Source organism: Sapajus apella, unplaced genomic scaffold, assembly GCF_009761245.1.
Source record: "Sapajus apella isolate SASKATOON/1434 unplaced genomic scaffold, GSC_monkey_1.0 scaffold94, whole genome shotgun sequence".
Lineage (NCBI taxonomy): Eukaryota > Metazoa > Chordata > Mammalia > Primates > Cebidae > Sapajus > Sapajus apella.
Window position 1 is genome coordinate 507,959 of NW_022437034.1, and position 21,105 is coordinate 529,063.

Genomic DNA, 21,105 nt, shown 5'->3' on the forward strand with positions numbered 1-21,105 from the left:
GTTGTAAGCCTATAAAAGGGGAGAGAAGCTGCAGCTTGGGGAGCTCAGCGAATGAGGCTATAGTCCCCAAAATCTCCTGGCGGAATAAAAAGCCACTTCCTTCCTCAGTTTGATGTTCAAGAGGTTTGTTCCCCACTGCTCCTGTTTCATTTTTGGTTCCCTGACCGGAAATCCAGTTTTAGTTGGCAGATGGCCAGGACAGCCTCCCAGGCAGCTTTGCCCTGCCCTGCGGAGCATCCCCGTGTAGGCTCCCGCCCGCTTGGTGACGGGGTCCTGAGAGCGCTCCCGGATAGGCACTGGATCCGGTGGACTCTTCTCCCACAGCAGGTCCAGGCAGGCCCGCAGGGATCCAGTGCAGAGGCTGCACCCTGAGAAGGAACTGGCAGGCCCAGAGTCCGGACGTCAGAAACTTGGCAAGATTAATTCTGGGAAGCCTCACTGGCCACCCCACTGGGTGGAAGCGTGACTTGATCACCAACAGTGTGTCAAGGTAGGCACCTTGGTTTTGGTTCTGTTCTTGTGTGTGTGTGTCCTAAGAGCCAGCAAAGAGTGGGATAGGGCCTGCTGAGCTGGCAGCTGACATAGGGCATAGGGGAATAGCTTCCCTGCTGCGAGGACAGCCGTGATAGAGCACGTTGAGTCAGCTCCCTGGTTGTGGTTTTGTTCCTGTGTGTGTGCCAAGGTAGGCACCTTGGGTTTTGGTTCTGTTCTTGCGTGTGTGTGTCCTAACAGCCAGCAAAGAGCAGGATAGGGCCTGCTGAGCTGGCAGCCGACACAGTGCATAGGGGAATAGCTTACCTGCTGTGAGGGCAGTCGTGATAGGGCACACAGAGTGTGCTCTATGATAGAGAACAAAACCTTGGTTTTGTTCGTGTGTGTGTGTGTGTGTGTGCGCGTGCGCGCGCCAATCTCAACACTTTGGTTTTAATTTTGTGACTCTGTAAGCCAGTCTTGGCACCTTAAATGTGTTTCTGTTTCTGACTTGGCTGGAGGGAGATGGGTAAAACATGGAGTAAACCCACTCCGTTGGGAACTATGCCAAAGAATTTCAAGAAGGGCTTTAGTGGAGATTATGATGCCACCACGATGCCAAAGAAACTTAAAACTGTGTATGAAGTAGCCTGGCCAGCATTAGAAGCAGATTGGCCCACAGAAGGGAGCCTGGACAGGTCCCTTGTCTCCAGAGTGTGGCACAAGTTGCAGGCAAGCCAGGACACCTTGACCAATTTCCGTACATAGATTCTTGGTTACAGTTAGTTTTAACCCCTCCACAGTGGTTAAGAGGCCAAGCAGCAGCAGTGTTAGTACCAAAAGGACAGGCAGTTAGGGAAAAATCTTGCTCCACCTGCCAGGGGATGCAGGCTCCTAAGATCTTGCCTAACTCGGCATCAGAGAACCCTCTTTCAATAACACCCCCTCCGTACTGGGAGGAGAGGCCTCCCTCTCCAGAGCCAGAGATCTCCACACCTCCGCAAGGTCTGAGCCCTCCTACACCGCCCAGAGTAGAAAGAAAAGGAAGCGTGGCCTCAGGAAGCACTCCTCCCATAGCAGCCCGCTTTTCAGGGGTCCCCTCCCCTGGTGGCTCGTTTGTAGCCCAAGGCTGGAGTGCAAATACCCGTGAAAGAGCAGCAGTACACAGGAGTAGATGAGGACGGGCATATGGTGGAAAGGCCGGTCTTCACGTACTTACCATTCACTTCGTCCGACCTCATAAACTGGAAGAATAACAACCCATCTTACAATGACGTGCCGTAAACTTTAATTCACCTAATTCATAACCCCACTTGGGCTGATTGTCACCAGTTGCTCATGTATCTTTTTAACACTGATGAGAGGTGAAGAGCGCTCCAGGCGGCATCCAAATGGCTGGAAGAGCATGTTCCAGCTGATTACCAAAATCCCCAGGAGTATGTAAGGACCCAGTTACCGGGAACCGACCTTCAGTGGGACCCAAATACCCCTGAGGGCATGCACAGGCTAACTCCATACAGAGAGGCCTTACTGGAGGGAGTAAGAAAAGGAGCACAAAAAGTCACAGATATACACAAAGTAGCTCAGCTTAAGCAGGGACAAGATGAAAGTCCAGCCCAGTTTTGTGAAAGACTGTGTGAGGCCTACTACATGTATACTCTTTTTGACCCTGAGGACACTGAGAATCAGCGCATGGTGAACTTTAGTTAGAGCGCGGATGATATCAGGAAAAAGTTACAAAAACAGAATGGGTTCTCGGCCATGAGCACTGCACAGTTGTTGGAAATAGCCCGTCAGGTGTTTGTGAATAGAGATGCAGTAAGCCACCGAGAGAAGGAGCGACAAAACTGGTGAAATATTGATTTGCTGGCCGCATTTATCAGAGGAACCCCTTCAAAGGGGCAGGGCAAGGGGGACCCTGGGAAAAACACCCAGTTGAATCAACCACGTCTACAGCGCAACCAGTGTGCCCATTGTGAAGAGATGGGGCACTGGAAAAATGTGTGTCCTCAGTTGGCAGGAGATCAGGGTGACCCCAAGCAAGAAACTCAGGAAAGGATGAGACTACCCTGTTTAGCTTGGCAGGGGGACCAATGGACTGAAGTGGGCTGGACTCAGATGCCCCCAAAGAGCGCATGGTCAGGGTAAAGGTTGGGGGCAAGGATACTGATGACTTCATCAATACCAGGGTGGAGCACTCGGTGGTGACCCAACCCATGGCCCCTTTGTCCAGCAAGTCAATAAATATAATTGGGGCAACTGGAGTTTCAAAAAAACAGGCTTTTTGCTTGCCTGCTCAATGGAGGGCCACGAAATTATACATCAGTTCTTGCACATGCCGGATTGCCCTCTACCCTTCTTGGGAAGAGACTTGCTGAGCAAACTAAGAGCTATTCTCACTTCTACTGGTAAGGGCTCTCTGCAGCTCAAACTGCCTCAGGCAGGAATAATTATGGCTCTCACAGTCCCGAGGGAGGAGGAGTGGAGACTCTTCCTGACAGAGCCGGGAGGAGAATTAACCCCTCCCTGCCCCCGTGCTGACCAAGCAATGGCCACAGGTCTGGGCAGAAGACAACCCTCCAAGGTTGGCAGTAAACCAAGCCCTGGTGGTTACTGAAGCAAAGCCGGGGGCACTACCAGTTAGACAAAGGCAGTACCCAGTACCAAGAAAAGCTCTTGAGGGCATCCAGGTCCATCTCAGACACTTGAAAGCTTATGGTATTATAGTTCCCTGCCAGTCTCCTTGGAACACGCCTGTCCTGAGTGTCCCCAAGCTGGGAACCAAGAACTATAGACTTTGCAGGATCTGTGCTTGGTTAACCAGGCAACTGTGACTTTGCACCCCACAGTGCCCAATCCCTACACACTGCTAGGACTGTTGTCAGCTGAGGCCAGCTGGCTCACTTGCTTAGACTTAAAGGATGCTTTCTTCAGTATCTGGTTAGCCCCTGAAAGCCTGGAACTGTTTGCCTTCCAGTGCGAGATCGGCAGTCAGGCGTAACAGCACAGTACACCTGGCCTTGGCTTCCACAGGGATTCAAAAACTCCCCAACCATCTTCGGAGAGGCATTGGCTCGGGACCTCCAGAGGTTCCCTGCCAAGGACCTAGGTTGTGTGCTGCTTCAGTACGTAGGTAACTTTTTGCTGGGATACCCGGTTGCAGCCAGATGTGCCTGGGGAACTGACTCGTTGCTCAAACGCCTGGAGACCTGTGGATACAAGGTGTCCAAAAGGAAGGCCCAAGTTTGCCAATAGCAGGTGCGCTATTTGGGATTTACATCCAGCAGGGGCAGCAAAGCCTAGGAATAGAAAGAAAGCAGCTTATCAATAACCTGCCAGTGCCTAAGAATCGAAGGCAGGTACGAGAATTTTCGGGAGCACTGGGATTCTGCAGGCTATGAATGCCTAACTTTGCAGTTCTGGCTACACCCCTGTATGAAGCCACAAAGCTGGGGGGATGGAGAGCCGTTAGAGTGGAGCTCAGAGCAGCACAAAAGCAAAACTAAAATCTGCCCTGGCTCTGGGACTGCCGGACTTGACAAACCCCTTTACGCTGTATGTGTCTGAGGGAGAGAAAATGGCAGTGGGGGTCCTGACCCAGACTGTGGGCCCATGGCTTCGACCGGTGGCATACTTGCCCAAACAACTGGATGGCATTTCCAAGGAATGGCCCCGTGTCTATGAGCCTTAGCAGCCACTGTCCTACTGGCACAAGAGACTGACAAGCTAACTTTGGGACAGGAGGAGTCTCCACTCCTCCTCCCTCGGGACTGTGAGAGCCATAATTATTCCTGCCTGAGGCAGTTTGAGCTGCAGAGAGCCCTTACCAGTAGAAGTGAGAGTAGCTCTTAGTTTGCTCAGCAAGTCTCTTCCCAAGAAGGGTAGAGGGCAATCCGGCATGTGCAAGAACTGATGTATAATTTCGTGGCCCTCCATTGAGCAGGCAAGCAAAAAGCCTGTTTTTTTGAAACTCCAGTTGCCCCAATTATATTTATTGACTTGCTGGACAAAGGGGCCATGGGTTGGGTCACCACCGAGTGCTCCACCCTGGTATTGATGAAGTCATCAATGTCCTTGCCCCCAACCTTTACCCTGACCATGCGCTCTTTGGGGGCATCTGAGTCCAGTCCCCTTCAGTCCATTGGCCCCCCTGCCAAGCTAAACAGGGTAGTCTCATCCTTTCCTGAGTTTCTTGCTTGGGGTCACCCTGATCCCCTGCCAACTGAGGACACACATTTTTCCAGTGCCCCATCTCTTCACAATGGGCACACTGGTTGCGCTGTAGACGTGGTTGATTCAACTGGGTGTTTTTCCCAGGGTCCCCCTTGCCCTGCCCCTTTGAAGGGGTTCCTCTGATAAATGCGGCCAGCAAATCAATATTTCACCAGTTTTGTCGCTCCTTCTCTCGGTGGCTTACTGCATCTCTATTCACAAACACCTGACGGGCTATTTCCAACAACTGTGCAGTGCTCATGGCCGAGAACCCATTCTGTTTTTGTAACTTTTTCCTGATATCATCCGCGCTCTGACTAACTAAAGTTCACCATGCGCTGATTCTCGGGGTCCTCAGGGTCAAAAAGAGTATACATGTGGTAGGCCTCACACAGTCTTTCACAAAACTGGGCTGGACTTTCATCTTGTCCCTGCTTAAGCTGAGCTACTTTGTGTATATCTGTGACTTTTTGTGCTCCTTTTCTTACTCCCTCCAGTAAGGCCTCTCTGTATGGAGTTAGCCTGTGCATGCCCTCAGGGGTATTTGGGTCCCACTGAAGGTCGGTTCCTGGTAACTGGGTCCTTACATACTCCTGGGGATTTTAAAGATAAAAGCCCCCCATGTCGTGGTCACCTTAATAAACACGAAGGGCCATCACTGGCTCACCAATGCCTGTTTAAGTACCAGAGCCTACTGTATGAGAATCCACATATAACTGTAGAAGTTTGTGACACCCTAAATCTGGCCATCTTACTCCCGTTGTCTGAGGACCCGGTGACACATGACTGCCTAGAGGTACTGGACTCAGTTCACTCCAGTCAGCCGGGTCTGTGGGACCCGCCGTGGTCTCAGGCTGACTGGGAACTGTATGTGGATGGAAACCCTCTAGGGGAAGGTGTGCTGGATATGCGGTGGTGACTCTAGACTCAACTCTCTCTAGAGGCCAAGCTGTTACCTCAAGTCCCCTCAGCACAGAGAACGGAGTTAATAGCCTTAACTCGTGCCTTGGAATTAAGTGAAGGAAAAACTGTTAACATTTTCACTGACTCACGGTATGCGTTCCTCACTCTCCAAGTACATGAGGCGCTGCACAAGGAGAAGGGCCTGTTTAATTCTGGGGGCAAAGAAATAAAATACCAACAGGAAGTTTTGCAGCTACTGAAACCAGTATGGAAGTCCCAAAAAGTGGCAGTCGTGCACTGCAGAGGACATCAGTGAACCTTCACCGCAGTGGCCCAGGGAAATGCCCGTGCAGATGCGGAGGCCTGGAGGAGTCACATCAATCCCATATCGGGCATCAGTCGCGGCGCCCCTACTGCCCCACGTCCCAGACTTGGTGCCAGTTTACTCAGAGGGAGAAAAAATCTCCTCCAAACTGAAGGCAGAAAGGAAATGAAGGGAGTATGGATACGCCTGCCAGGTGGACAGGTAGCAGTGTCGCAGTTGTTAGGACCTGCAGTGGTCTTAGCTGTCCATAAAACCTCCCACCTTGGTCAAGAAATCCTTAAAATATTGTTAGGCTGATATTTTTACATCTCTCATTTATCTGTACTAGCAAAAGCAGTGACATAGTGGTGTGTAACATGTAGACAGCACAATGCCAGACAAGGATCTACGGTCCCACCAGGAATCCAAGCGTATGGAAGTGCTCTTTTGAAGACTTGCAAGCGGATTTCACCAAGATGCCTAAGTGCGGAGGTGACTGATACCTGCTGGTTCTGGTACGTACTTACCTGCATAACAGCAGGAGATGTAGCAGTGGGCACATGACCATGGGCTCCACTGATTTTATCACCCACCACATCACCTCAATGCCCTCAACATGACAGAGTGATGCAAGGCCTGTTGAGGGCAGAGCTGAGGCAACGCTTGGCTATGATACACTGAGGTTGGCATCACAACCTTCAGGATGCAGTTTACATGCTAAATCTGTAAGCTTTATATGGTGCTGTGTCCTCAATAGGTAGAATACATGGGTCCAGGAACCAAGGCGTGGAAGTACAAAATGACTCAATATCAAAACTACTTGGAGTATTTAGCTGGACACAATGGCTCATGTCTGCAATCCCAGTTACTTGAGAGGCTGAGGTAGGAGGATTGCTTGAGGCCAGGAGTTCAAGAGCAGACTGGGCAACATAAAAGACCCTTTCCCCTTATCTAACAAGACAAAACAAAACGCTACTTGTGGAATTTATTCTTCCTATTACCGCAACCCTTAGTTTTGCATATTTAGATGTTATGGTTCCTTGTGGGAAATGTTTCCACCAGGGGACATGATAAGAGTCATACTGAACTTTAAGCTATGGCATCTTAAACTGTGGCAAGGGATGAACGGTCAAGAAGCCACCATCTTGCTGGGGGCTAAGAACCTGATTATCAAGATTCAGGGCTACTGCGACACAGTGGGAACAGGGAGGACTACACTTGACACCCAGGTGATCCACTGAGGCTGCTCTTAGTACTTAGAAGTACTAATGGTTTAATGATAAATGGACAAATACAGCAGCCAGGACTGAGAAGAACAAGCTAACTAGGGGCTCAGATCCTCATGGCTGAAGGTATGGGTCAATCCTCCCACTAAGCCATCTAGACTAGCAGAAGTGTTAGCCAAGGGTGAGAGAACTCCAGAATTGATAGTGGAGGAGGCATTTAATGATTCTACATTATTTTCGTCGACATTGATTTTTTTTTTTTTTTGAGATGGAATCTTGCTCTGTAGCTCAGGCTAGAGTACAGTGAAGCAGTCTTAGCGCACTGCAATCTCTGCCTCCTGGGTCCCAGTTCAAGCAATTCTCCTACCTCAGCCTCCCAAGTAGCTGGGATTACAGGCATGAACCACTATGCCCATCTAATTTTTGTATTTTTTAGTAGAGATGGGGTTTCACCATGTTGGCCAGTCTGGTGTTGAACTCCTGACCTCATGATCTGTCTGCCTCAGCCTCCCAAAGTGCTGGGATTACAGGTGTGAGCCACCATGCTCGGCCCCATTGTAGTCTTGATAGCAGCTGCAGTGGCAGTGGCTGCAGTTCATTCCACTAATCTTTCTCTCATAAGTTTCTCCAGGAAAAGAGCCCGGCAGTGTCCTGAAGGAGCTATTCCCAGAATTTATAAGAAGCAAAAAAATCTAAGTGGCACAGGGGTAAACTGTTATGAATGCTGTGCTGTTGGTCAGGTTAGTCTCAAACTTCTGACCTCAGATGATCCGCCTGCCTCGGCCTCCCAAAGTGCTGGAATTACAGGCATGAGTCACCGTGCTGGACCAACTTTTTTTCTTTTTTTTTTGAGACAGAGTCTCACTCTGTTGCCCAGACTGGAGTGCAAGGCCATGATCTCGGCCTACTGCAACCTCTGCCTCCTGGGTTTAAGCAATTCTCCTGCCTCAGCCTCCCGAGTAGCTGGGATTATAGGTGCTGCCACCACACCCGGATAATAATTTTTTGTATTTTTAGTAGAGACAGGGTTTCGCCATGTTTACCAGGCTGGTCTCAAACTCCTGACCTTGTGATCTACCAGCCTTGGCCTCCCAAAGTGCTGGGAATACAGGCGTGAGCCACCTACGTGGCCTTTTTTTTTTTTAGAGTGAGAGACTCACTATGTTCCCCGGGCTGGTCCTGAGCTCCCAGGCTGAAGCGGTTCTCCTGACTCATCCTGTTGAGTACCTAGGACTACAAGTGCCCACTACTGCCCCTGGCTATTGACATTTTTGACAAGGTACATCTTTGTAGTAGGGGGGCTATTCTGTGCATCATAGGATGCTTACAATCTTTCTGATCTCTACTCGTTACTTGCCCAGTAGCACTTTCCCCCCAGAACTTGACAGTCAAAAATGTCTCCAGGGCATGCGCTGTGGCCTTCACAGGTAATCCCAGCACTCTGGGAGGCTGAAGAGGGCACATCACTTGACGTGAGGAGTTCAAGACCAGCCTGGCCAACATGGAGAAACCCTATCTCTACTAAATATACAAAACTTAGGTGGACATGGTGGTTGGTGTCTATAGTCCTAGCTACTTGGGAGGCTGAGGCAGGAGAATCGCTTGAACCCAGGAAGTGGAGGTTGCAGCAAGCCAAGATGGTGCCATTGCACTCCAGCCTGGGGCACAAGAGCGAAACTGTCTCAACAAAACCCAAAAACCAAACAACAACACACACACACATACACACACACACACACACACACAAAAAATAAAAAACAAAAAAAAAAAAAACCGCTTAGGGGTAATAAATATTAATAAACAATGAACATTTAAAAATTTTATAGTTTCTTGGGATCAGAAATTTGAGAGAGGAGTACCTTGGTGGTTCTGTCAAGGAGGTTTTCATGAAACTGCAGTCAATTTGTCAGCTGGGGCTGCAGTCCTCTGAAGACTTAATGGGGGCAGGAGGATCAGCTTCCAAGGTGGCTCACTCACATGGCTGGCAAGTTAGTTCTGGGTATATCCAGGAGGCCTTAGTTTCCCACTATGTTGACCTCTCCAATGGACTTCTCTCAGAGCGAGTCATCCAAGAGAGAGCAAGTCAGAAGCAACCGTGAAAGTCACACACATCACTTCTATCTCATTCTGTTGGTCACACAGACCAGCCTTGACAAGATTTGAGAAGGGACTACAAAAGAGTGTAAATACTGGAAGGCAAGGATCCTTGGGGACTATCTTAGAAGTTGGCTACTATAATAGAGTAATTTCAAAAAAAGTCATTATAAGAGTTGAAACATAAAATTGGAGAAATTGTGCAGAAAGGAGAACAAAGAGACAAGTAGATGGAAATAGAAGAGATAAGAAAATGACATAATCAATTCAGGAAGTCCAAAATGTAACTAATAGAAGACGCAGGAAGAAAGAGGAGAGGAAAGAGATGACAAGAAATTATCAGAGAAATTTAGCAAGGTTTCAAATACCAAGTTATTATAGAAAAGTCACACACACATACACATACACATGCACTAGCAATGAACAATTGGAAAATAAATTTTTTAAAATAAAATTTTAAATTTGATATAGACCCTGTTGGGTCTTGCCATGTTGCCCAGGCTTATCTTGAACTCCTGGGCTCAGGCAATTCTCCTGCCTCGGCCTCCAAAGTACTGGGATTACAGGTGTGAGCCACTACACCTGGCCAGAAAATAAAAAAACTTTTAGTACTATTTACAATGGTGTCAAAAAATAAATGCTTAGAAAAAAATTTAACTGAAGATGTGAAAGGTACTGAAAACTACAAATCATTGCTGAAAGAAATTAAATCTATTTTCTCTATTTATTTAGAAAAATAGAGACATACACTATTTCATAGATTGCAAGGCCTAATATTGTTAAGATGCCAATTTTCGGCCGGGCGCAGTGGCTCACGCCTGTAATCCCAGCACTTTGGGAGGCCGAGGCGGGTGGATCACGAGGTCAAGAGATCGAGACCATCTTGGTCAACACGGTGAAACCCCGTCTCTACTAAAAATACAAAAAATTAGCTGGGCATGGTGGCGCGTGCCTGTAATCCCAGCTACTCAGGAGGTTGAGGCAGGAGAATTGCCTGAACCCAGGAGGCGGAGGTTATGGTGAGCCGAGATCGCGCCATTGCACTCCAGCCTGGGTAACAATAGCGAAACTCCGACTCAAAAAAAAAAAAAAAAAGATGCCAATTTTCCCCAAATTGAGGTGTAGTTTCAACTCAATTCCAACCAGCAGATTTTTTTTTTGAGAAGTAGATTTATAATTTATAAATGTATGTTAGAATAAAAGAACTTAGAATAGCCAATACATTCTTGAAACATGACAAGTTGGAGTAATTATAGTACCTTACTTCAAGGCTTACTATAAAGCTATAGTAATGAAGACAGTGTAGTATTATATAAAGATAGACAAAATAGATCAATGGAACAGACTAGAAATTTCAGAAATAGACCCACAATTATACAGTCAATAAGTTTTTGACAAAAACACCACAGATATTTAAGGGGGAAAGGAAAATGTTTTCAAGAAATGGTGCTGTGGCCAGGCATGGTGGCTCACACTTGTAATCCCAGCACTTTGGGAGGCCAGGGTGGGAAGATCATGAGGTCAGGAGTTCAAAGACCAGCCTGTCCAATATGGTGAAACCCTGTTTGTGGGAAGTAGAAAAGTTCCTTTTTAAAGTTTTTTTTCTTGTTAAAGAATAAATCATAAGTATGCTAATAACTTTGTTAAGCCCTATCCTATGTAGTCGTTAGACACGCCATGCTTACAGGCACCTGGTACATTCTATGTCCTTGTACTTTAACCAAGATATCTGTGCTGGACATGCTCACGGGCATGTCCCAGCTCTCCATTGCTTTCACCTGTTTAGAAAAGTTTTAAGTTGTTAGCCAATCGGATTTTAGTTTAGATTGTGAGGTCTGACTCCAGCCAACGGAGATCAGACACAGCAGTAAGGACAACCCTAAATGCGTAAGAAATAAAGTTTCGTGTATTCTTTGTTCTTTGTACTCTCATGGCAAGATGGCTAGTGAGAGTACCCTTCCTGCAGTCCAGGAAGTAAAAATTGTGTTGTTGCTTTTCTTTTGTCTCACTGTTTATTTTTCATTGCAGCACTGAGCATCTATTTCCAACATCATTTCCAACACCGTTTCTACTAAAAAATACAAAAATTAGCTGGGCATGGTGGTGCACGCCTCTAGTCTCAGCTACTTGGGAGGCTGAGGCAGGAAAATTGCTTGAACCTGGGAGACCGAGGTTGCAGTGAGCCAAGATGGTACCACTGCACTCCAGCCTGGATGACAGAGTAAGACTCCATCACCAAAAAAAAAAAAAAAAAATTGAAAAAAGAAAAAGCAATGGTGCTGGAGCCATGCAGGCGCAAATAAGCTCTCAAATCTTATCCCATACTATTTGCAAAATTTAGTTTGAGATGGATCTCATTTTACATTTTACACCTAAATGCAAATGTAAAAGCTCAAATTCTCAAGTCATCAACAGACACTGTTAGGAAAGTGAATAAGCACACAGAGTGGGAGAAAATATTTGCAATTACTACATTTGATACAGCATTTATATTCAAAATATTTAATAAGCTATAACTCAATAATAAGAAAACAAAAATCTTAACTAAAAATTGGCAGTCTTGACAAGACACTTTACAAAGGGAGGTATATGTGAATGATCCATAAGCACATGAAAAAGTGTTCAGCATCATTAATCATCAGGGAAAAGCAAATTAAAACCACAGTGAGAAAAACCACATACTCATAAGAATAACTAATGTTTAAAACACTGACAAGACCAAGTGTTAACCAGGATGTGGAAACATTAATATTTCACACACCCATGATGGGAGGATAAAATGGCACAACCAGTTTAAAACATAATGTGGCATTTTCTTGTAAAATTAAATATACACCTACCCAACCCAGCAATTCCACTTTAGTTAGGTTCACAGAAAAGGCATGTACGTCGCAGTACTTTATTCACAATAGAAAAAAATGGGAAAAGCAGATGTCCTCTGACAGGAAAAAGAATATTTTGTGGTCTCTTCACACAATGGAATACAACTATAAAGAATAAAATGGAACAAACTTGATGCATACAACAACATAAATAAATATCAAAATTATTTTGCTTGGAGAATGAAGCAAGACACCAAATAACACTTGTTCTATGATTCCATTATTATTTTATTATAGAACACACAAAGCTAATCATTATTAAAAAAAAAAAATCAGAACAGTGATTGCTTCTAGGAAATGCGAATTGATTGAGAGAGGATGTAAGAAAGTTTTCTGGGGTTGATGGCAGTGATCTATTATCTTGATGAAGGTGTGGGTTATACAAATGATGTATGCTTTTTTTTTTTTTTTTTTTTTTTTAAGAGTCAGGGCCTGGCTCTGTAGCCCAAACTGGAATGCAGTGGCACCATCACGGCTCACTACAGCCTGGAACTCCTGGACTCAAGCAATTCTCCCGCTTCAGCCTCCTGAGTGACTGTGACTACAGGCATGCCCCACCACCAGGATAACTTTTAAATTTTTTGTAGAGACCAGGGTCTTGCTCTATCATTCAGGCTGGAGTGCAGTGACACGATCACTGCAGCCTCGAACTCCTGGCCTCATTAGTCCTTCTGCCTTGGCTTCCCAAAGTGCTGAGATTATAGACATGAGCCACTGTGCTCTGTCTGTGACATCACTCATGATCTAAATGTTTGTATTTGTCAAAACTGATCAAACTGCATACTTAAAACTAACATATGTCACTGTATGTACATTATATCTTAATTTAAAAAGAAAAGAGGAATAGTGAGATAAAACATTAAGTACTGGTACATTTAAGAAAAAAACCTGTATATTGTGAAACAAATGTTTGGCTTTTATAATTGTAGTTATAAAAGAATATAAGAATATTTACCATGATTACAGCTGCACTAGCTAAAGTTTTTAAGCACAATCTATTCTAACTGCTCTGGGAGATTAAAAGAAAAATGTGTTTTTATACTTCACTGGCATGTTTTAAATTGTATTTTCTTTTTAAATTAAATTATTTATTTTTTGAGACAGGGTCTCGCTCTGTTGCTCAGGCTGGAGTGTAGTGGTGCAATCTCAGCTCACTGCAAACTCTGCCTCCCTGGCTCAAGCTGTCCTCCCACCTCAGCCTCCTGAGTAGCTGGTCCAGCAGGCAAATGCCACCAGGCCCAGCTAATTTTTGTGCTTTTGTAGAGATGAGGTCTCACCATGTTGCCCAGGCTGGTCTCACACTCCTGGGCTCAACCGATCTGCCCACCTGGGCCTCCCACAATGTTGGGATTACAGGTGTGAGCCACTGTGCCTGGCCTAAAAAGTATTTTCCTTTTTTATTTTTGTGTATTTGGATTTGATTCTCTTCCCTTAACTTTGTCAGTCAACTCTGTAAACAGCTGCTCCCTGATACTCTCACAGTTATTTTTTATTTTTTTACAGTCCAGAGGTCTTTTATTTTTTTTAACATCTATTATGCCATGAATTCATAGGGACTGGGTTCCAGCAGTCAGGCTCCTTCCCATTGGTTCTCACAAAGTGTGCTTCTCTGGGTGGAGCAGGCTGGCGCTTCACTTGGACCCAGGTACCTTTCTCTTTGGCTTCTTTCTTTTTCTGATTATTTTCCTTCACACGTTTTAGGAAGCTATCTCGGCTCTTAGAGTGCTTGATGTGCTCAATATGCACATTAATTCTCTTGGCAAGAATCTTGCCCTTAACTTGTTTGTTTACAACAATGCCAACAGCATTCTGGGTAACATTGTAGACTCTTCCAGTTTTGCCATGATAACATTTGTGGGGCATTCCTTTTTGAACAGTACCCATTCCCTTGATGTCTACAATATCACCTTTCTTATAGATTCGCATATACGTGGCCAAAGGAACAACTCCATGTTTTCTAAAAGGCCTAGAGAACATGTATGGAGTGCCTCTCCTCTTTCCCTTTGTGTTCGTCATTTTGGCGAATTACTGGAAGATGGCGGTTCCAGCCGAAAGCACTCTCATAGTTATTAATGTGAATGTTTAGTCTTTGTGGATTTGAATAAATGGCTATTTTTCTCTTAACTGGTTTCTGATAGATAAAAGCTCAGATTAGCTTCTCATCTAATACTTTCTGGTCTCAGTACTTTTGCTGATGAAAGTCAATTCCTGTAAGTTAGTCATATATTCCTCACACCCCTCACTTTTTTTTTTGTAGAGGGCAAGGCAAATATAGAGATGCCACAGTTTTCACAGTGTGGCGAAACACTGTACTGTTCACAATCTAGCTCTAACATGCTGGCTTGCTGAATAGACCGATAGGTAGGCAGACAGATAAATAACTAGCTCAACAATTCTGTTGCTCCTTGTATTTATTATGATAGGACAATTATTGGGTTTTGATCAGTAGAATAAATCATTAGTACAAATTGGTCTCTGGTGTGACTTTCTTTGCCGCATCTTATTTATACTTGGCTTGACTAGTATTTCTTTGCCTGCGTGACATTTTCATCTATTCTCTTTGCTATGTTGATATTTAAGTCCCAGAAAAGAGTGGGTAGGAACCAGAGTAGCTCTCAAGGTGACAGGCAAATCTTCTAAGTGAAAAAAAAAATCGGCTAATTTTTTTGGTATTTTTAGTAGACAGGGTTTCACCATGATGGCCAGGCTGGTCTCCAACGCCTGACCTCAGGGGATCCACCTGCCTCGGCCTCCCAAAGTGTTGGGATTACAAGCATGAGCCATCGTGTCCAGCTTCAAATCATTTTAAAATTTCCATTGATCTCTTTGATCTAGAGATTTGGAATTATGTTGCTTAATTCCAATATGTCTGGAATTTTCTGGCTTTTTCGGTTGATTGCTAGTTTAATTCTCTTGCGGTTAGAGATGATACTGATTTCAATTCTTTTAAATTTGAGGCTCACACTGAGGATTAAGTATGAAAGAAATTTTTTTTTGAGACCTGCTTTCTGGCCTTGCCTCACAAACTTGATTTTGTTAAGGTTGGGTAAAGATAGTACGTTCAGGGATGGATTTTTCATCTGCTTTGGTGATGCAGAGTGCGCTGTGGTAGTTCAACATTATGCTTTGAAATCCCACACAGTATTTTCTGCATCTGGAGGTCCTGGAGGCTTACATTAGGGAGGAGGACACAGTTCAGGCCAGCGTAGTCTTCAGCAGCACCGCGGGACTTTTGGGGAACGCCTTTGGCCTCTCAGAAAGGCGGGGCGGAACGGTGGGTTTCAGCCCTCCCGGCTCAGGGTGGGTCGCTCAGGAGCCATCTGTGGACTTTGGGAAGCAAGGAAAGTTGTACCCTAGGATTTTTTTCTACTGGTCTTCTCTTCAGAAGCAAGAAAGCCAAGTTAAGAAAACCCAGACTCAGACGGAGGTGGAGCGGGGCTGCGTTCGGGCAAGGCGGCAGAACGCCTCGTCCGGGACAAAGAGAGGGCATCTCTTAGCGAGGCCTAAGGAAACAGGGCTCCCATTCGCCCCGGCAACCCAGGGACCCAGCCAAGGAGAGCGTCTCTGGACGAACCCTTCCTTTTCTCCTTCCTTCCCAGCCGCTCAAACTTCCACAGAGAAGAGGAACTGGGAGTGGCAAAGAGGCAGGACACAGAACCGCCAGGCCGGCGACTGAAAGACCCGCCTGCAGCTGCCAGCCAACCTGCGTCCGGCCCAGCCTCGCCCACTCGACGTCATCTGCCCGTCCCCGCCCCGATCTCCGAGGGGTGGAGCCTGAGGCCCCGCCTCCAAGAGGCCTCTCCCCGGAGGGCCCGGCGGCCAGCAGGGAGGGGTGGCAGGCCGGGAGAGGGAAGGGTGCGGGGGGAAGGGGAGAGGAAGGGAGCGGTCACGTGTGGCTAGCGGCCCGAGGTCACGTGACGGGGCGCCTGAGCGGAGGGAGCCGGGGCTGGGAGTTCTCCTGAGGGAAGCGGAGTGGAGTCGGGGGGACGCGGCGGCGGCGCTGACAATGGTGAGTGCGCGGTGGCCCGCGCTCTCGCCTCCCGCCCTTGCCCTGGAGTGCGCGGCAGGCCAGCCAACCGCAGGCCGGGCGTCGCCGGAGGAGGAGACGGGCGAGCGGGGCGGGGAGCGGGGTTAGGCCTGTCGGGCCACCCCCGGGTCTGGGAAGAGCGGGCAGCGCAACCTCTTCCCGGTCTCGGTGAGGCCCGAGCACCTATAGGCGGCGGCGGCCGCGGCGGCGTGCTCTCCCCGCCGTGTCGGAGCCTTTGCCCGCGTTCTTCGACCGCCTAATAGGGGCCCTGGCTGGGGACTCGGACCCCGCCTCTGCGAGGGTTCGTCGCCGCCTCCCCTTCGTAGGTAGCTAGTCCCTGCTCTCCTCCCGGGCAGCCTTGCTTCCATCCAGGTGGGGTGACCTGGGAGCCCCCCAGCTCCGGACTCTGCAGGGGACTTGGGCCCTCAGTGTGTCACGAACTTGATAAACTCTGATATTTTAAACCTGACTATGGTGACATTCTTTGATTTCATGACCCCAGTTCAGACTTTCATGTTGGCACTTGTAAAATGGGAGAGAAAAATAAAAGGACGTTGGAATGGGGGACATCTTTAACTACAGAGACACCCATTTGGTGGCCGCCGTTTTAAGCATTGGCTCTCATTTTCGTCCCCAAGCCATTTCAGTGAACTTAACGCTCTGGGTTGTTGAAACGGCCTGGGAAGCAGAGGAGGGAGGGGAATCGGTGCTCTCACCACAGTCCGTGGAAGCACTAGCCTAGGCATAGTGGTATTTACCTGGGTGTCGGCAGTCTCCTCTAGGTTAGATCTCATTTTACGCATTTGATGGTAGTAGTCGTCAATTCGCTTCATTTAGCAAGCGTACGTTGAGCGCCTACTGTATGCTTTCCTAATACTACCTGCTTTCCCGAAGCTCACTGATTTCAATAGAGTGCTTGAGACTTTTGGCTAAAAGGCCAAGCCAGGTTAATTTTTTAAAAAGTTACTTTGAATAAATAACTTTTAAAATCAGTAATGGTGTTGCTTTCATTAAAAAAAAAAAAACCAGACATTCACATTCATTCTTAGAGCTCTTTTTCTTTCATTCAACAAATAATTGCTCAGGTACGCCCAGGAGACTCAAGTAAAACGGAAACAGCGCCTACCTGCTTTCTTATAGCTTAAAATGTAGGGAGAGATAAACGTTTGTTTGTGTAAATTATTTGTTTAACGTGGAAATTGGAATTGCGACAGATACTAAGAAGGAAGTATTGGGGGACCTTACCTAGTCAGGGAGTTAGGGCAGGCTTCTTTAATTGAATATCATTTGAAAAGAAAACTTAAAACGTCCTCCTTTTTTTTGCTTACATTTGTAATTATTACTCTTAATAAGCTTTTTTGAATTATGTTCAAGAGCAGTTTATTTTCAAGTTACTCCTCAAACTAAATTGTAAAACTTTAAAACATTGAAATGGGTGCCAATGTAATATATGTATGAAAATTTGCTGTTTCATTGCTTGTGTATGGGCTAAGTGAATGAATTCTGAGAGCCAGCCTTCCACCTCAGAAATGCAATGAGTTGCATTTCTTTACATCTACTGGACTTAATGAAATTCCTTCAATGAGGACTAAAAAGTTTGTTGCCTTTTTGTGTGTCTACACGTATTAGCTAATTGGTAATGTTCCATATTGAGTTTACAATTATATGAAAAATCGTAAATTAACCTAAAGTCAGTGATAGGAGGTTTTGGCCAAGATTAAAAAACTGTAAAAAACAATTGTTAGCATGTTTTTATAGTCATATATATTGCAGTCCAGTTATTTAAAAGTTCCCTAAGAGTTTTAACTTGCATATTAAGAATTGATCCTGAAAATCGCAGTATTCCAAATGCTCCCTTGAACATATCTTTACCGAAAGAAGTGAATAGTATTTTTGCAGTTAAAAGATCTTACCAGGCGCGGTGGCTCATGCCTGTAATCCCAGCACTTTGGGAGGTTGAGGCGGGCGGATCACCCGAGGTCTGGAGTATGAGACCAGCCTGACCAACATGGTGAAACCCCATCTCTACTAAAAATAAAAATAGTAGCTGGGCATGGTGGTGCACACCTGTAACCCTAGCTACTCAGGAGGCTGAGGCAGGAGAATCGCTTGAACCTGGGAGGCTGAGGTTGTGGTGAGCCAAGATCGCGCCACTGCACTCCAGCCTGGTGACAAAGGGAGACACTGTCTCAAAAAACAAAAAATCTCAAAATTGCCATATACATTACAACATATCCTAACCCTCAACAAATTTTATTCCCTTTCCTTCTAGTCTTTAACATCCTGACAGTTCTGTATTTTACTTCCTCTTCAACCCATCAGAAGTATTACAATTTGATTGTGAATAATTAGAAAAAGAATTTAATTTCAAGACCCTTTATTTCAAATGACACAAGTTGCACATATTAGAAAAAACTTTGAAAGCAAGACTTTGGGTAGAGAATCTTTCTCTTTCAGTGGCTTCTAAAAGACAAGCGTTTTTCCTCAGTTATTTTTTCTTTGTGTTCTCTACCTGTAAAGTGTAAGATATCCACAATTTTCTGGAGGTGTTTTTAGAAAGACTAGTTCTTTTTTTTTTTTTGAGATGGAGTCTCGCTCTGTTGCCCAGGCTAGAGTGCAGTGGCGTAATCTCTGTTTACTACAACTTACTCCTTGAGTTCAAGTGATTCTCCTGCCTCAGCCTCCCAGGTAGCTGGGACTACAGGATTGTGCCACCACCCCTGGCCAGTTTTTTTTATTTGTATTTTTAGTAGAGACGGGATTTTGCCTGTTGGCCAGACTGGTCTCAAGTGATCTGCCCACCTTGGCCTCCCACAGTGTTGGGATTACAGGCGTGAGCCACTGCCCCCTGCCCACTAGTTCATCTTTGATGTGCCCTACTGTAAAAAAAAAAAAAAAAGTTAAACCAATGCTGTATTCTCACGGAATAGTTACCGTGGTAAAGTACAGTAATTTATTACTCAGCCTATTACTTTTCTGCATTTGCTATACTAGGCTTGTAAAAATGCCTTTTGATTGCTTCCAATTTTAGTGTTTTGATTGTATTGAAAAGTATCTTTCTTTTTTGAGGCAAGCTCTTTCTCTGTCACCCAGTTAGGAGTGGTTCACTGCAGCTTTGACCTCCTGGGTTGAGGCAGTCCTCCTTATTCAGCTTCCCAAGTAGCTGGGACCGCAGGCACACACCACTACACTGGGCTAATTTAAAATTTTTTTTAGAAATGGGGGTCTAGCTATGTTGACCAGGCTAATCTTGAACTTCTGGGCTCAAGTGCTCCTCCTGCCTCAGCCTCCCAAAGTGCTAGGATTACAGGTGTGAGCCACTGTGCCTGGCTACTCTTTAAAAAACGTATGAAATATTTCTTGCACCCAGAAAATAGTAGAGGATAGCGCGTAGTTTTCCACATATTTTTAATGCTTAGGAATTTAAAAATTTAAAGAATGTTGTCAAAATAAAACATTATTTATGATTACATTGTTAGTTAATTGTGAAGTTTTATAAAATGAAACATTGTATACTAGTTTAATTAGTGGCAATTTTAGTTCTATTAAAATTTTGTTTAACTTTGGTGATTTGATCTTTTAATTTCAGCTTTCAAACCCCAAGTGGAGCTCTATGTGTGTTAAGTATATGCATATGGAAAAAAATTATAATTCCTTTTCTCTGTAAACAATTTTTATAGTTTCCAATCTCATTTTTCTTTTAAGTAGCTCTGGGAAGTGTCAGGAGGAATGAGAAAATTAATTTTAAGGCCAAGGAAGATGGCTCATGCCTACAATACCAGCACTTTGGGAGGCTGAGGTGGATGGATTATTTGAGCCCAGGAGTTTGTGATGGGCAATGTGGCGGAAACTCTGTCTTTACAAAAAATATGAAAACAAGCCAATTGTGGTGGTGAGCACCTGTAGTCCCAGCTACTTGGGAGGCTGAGGTGGGAGATTTGCTTGAACCCAGGAGGCAGAGGTTGCAGTCAGCTGAGATCATACCACTGTGCTCCAGCCTGGGTGACAGAGTAAGACTGTCTCAAAAAAAAAAAAAAAATTAAATTTTTCTGTCTCTGTTTTATAACTCAAATGAGTTAATGGGGATGTCATAAGGAAGGAGAGCTCATTCTTACTGCTCTCCCTGCCAATTATATTATCTTTCAATATAGCTGATTTTGTTTTTCCTTCTAAAATAGACTACTACTTGAAGAGTTGTCTTCTACCCTTTCACAATTGCTCCTCCCACACAACCCCGCTACCCTGCTAGCTCAGCACATATTTGATTAGTAAATATGAGGTGCTTGATTTTGAGCTGCTATACATTCTATAGCCCTTAGGAGAAAATGTACTACAGTATTTCAAAATTTATGATTTTGAGCAAGTTTTGAGTTTAAGACTTAGAAAGCTACCTAGGAATGAACAGTGTGTGTGACCGATCACTAATGCTTTTCATTCTCTTTTTTCTAAATTAGTTTGGAATAGTTTTCTGACTAAAATTAGTTTTCTGGTTAAAATTTGAGTTTGTTTGCAATTTTGCCAGAAAAGATGAAAATATCTTGTCAAAAAGAAAATATGCTGTATATCTCAAAAGTACTAATCTGGTAATTCTTTTAGTTTCTTAAAATTATAATCCCTTTTGTTAATATAGGATTTAGGAAAACATCTCATTTGAGCATAGCATCACCTTGTGCCCTTCGTAGCCACAAAATAAGATAACAGAAAGCAAACTAATGACTCGCAAGTGAGGACAGAACTGAGATTTAATATAAGCTCCACTGGCATAGTATGCTACTATACCAATACTGATTTGCTGGGAAAGGCTAATATTACCGACTCTTTTAGATTTCAGTTAATTCTTGTGTATTCATTTATTTTCTATTAGAATGGTGTATGTTTGTTCAAAATTAATTTAACATTCAACAGGTATTTGAATGCTTTCTACTAAATGCCATACGCTGCCTTAGATGAACCTCATAGAGTTTACAGTTCACTAGGAGAGTCAGG

At 45.1% G+C, this 21,105-nt stretch overlaps 1 protein-coding gene and 1 pseudogene across 3 annotated transcripts in view; one reads left to right on the forward strand and one right to left on the reverse strand.

Moving 5' to 3' along the window:
* Positions 1 to 13,626: 13,626 nt before the first annotated feature.
* On the reverse strand, positions 13,627 to 14,165 carry LOC116535310 (annotated as a pseudogene). The gene has a single exon (XR_004262153.1). The product of XR_004262153.1 is annotated as a 60S ribosomal protein L21 pseudogene (transcript).
* A 1,690-nt stretch (positions 14,166 to 15,855) lies between these two features.
* The window catches only part of VPS26A (VPS26, retromer complex component A), a 50,049-nt gene continuing 44,799 nt past the window's right edge, over positions 15,856 to 21,105 (forward strand). Inside the window, exon 1 of one of the 2 annotated variants that reach the window (XM_032256174.1) lies at positions 15,856 to 16,101. In XM_032256174.1, the coding sequence (XP_032112065.1) occupies positions 16,099 to 16,101 (3 nt within the window). In that variant the 5' untranslated portion in view covers positions 15,856 to 16,098. The remainder of the gene's footprint in view (positions 16,102 to 21,105) is intronic. The other variant, XM_032256176.1, reaches the window with a different exon arrangement.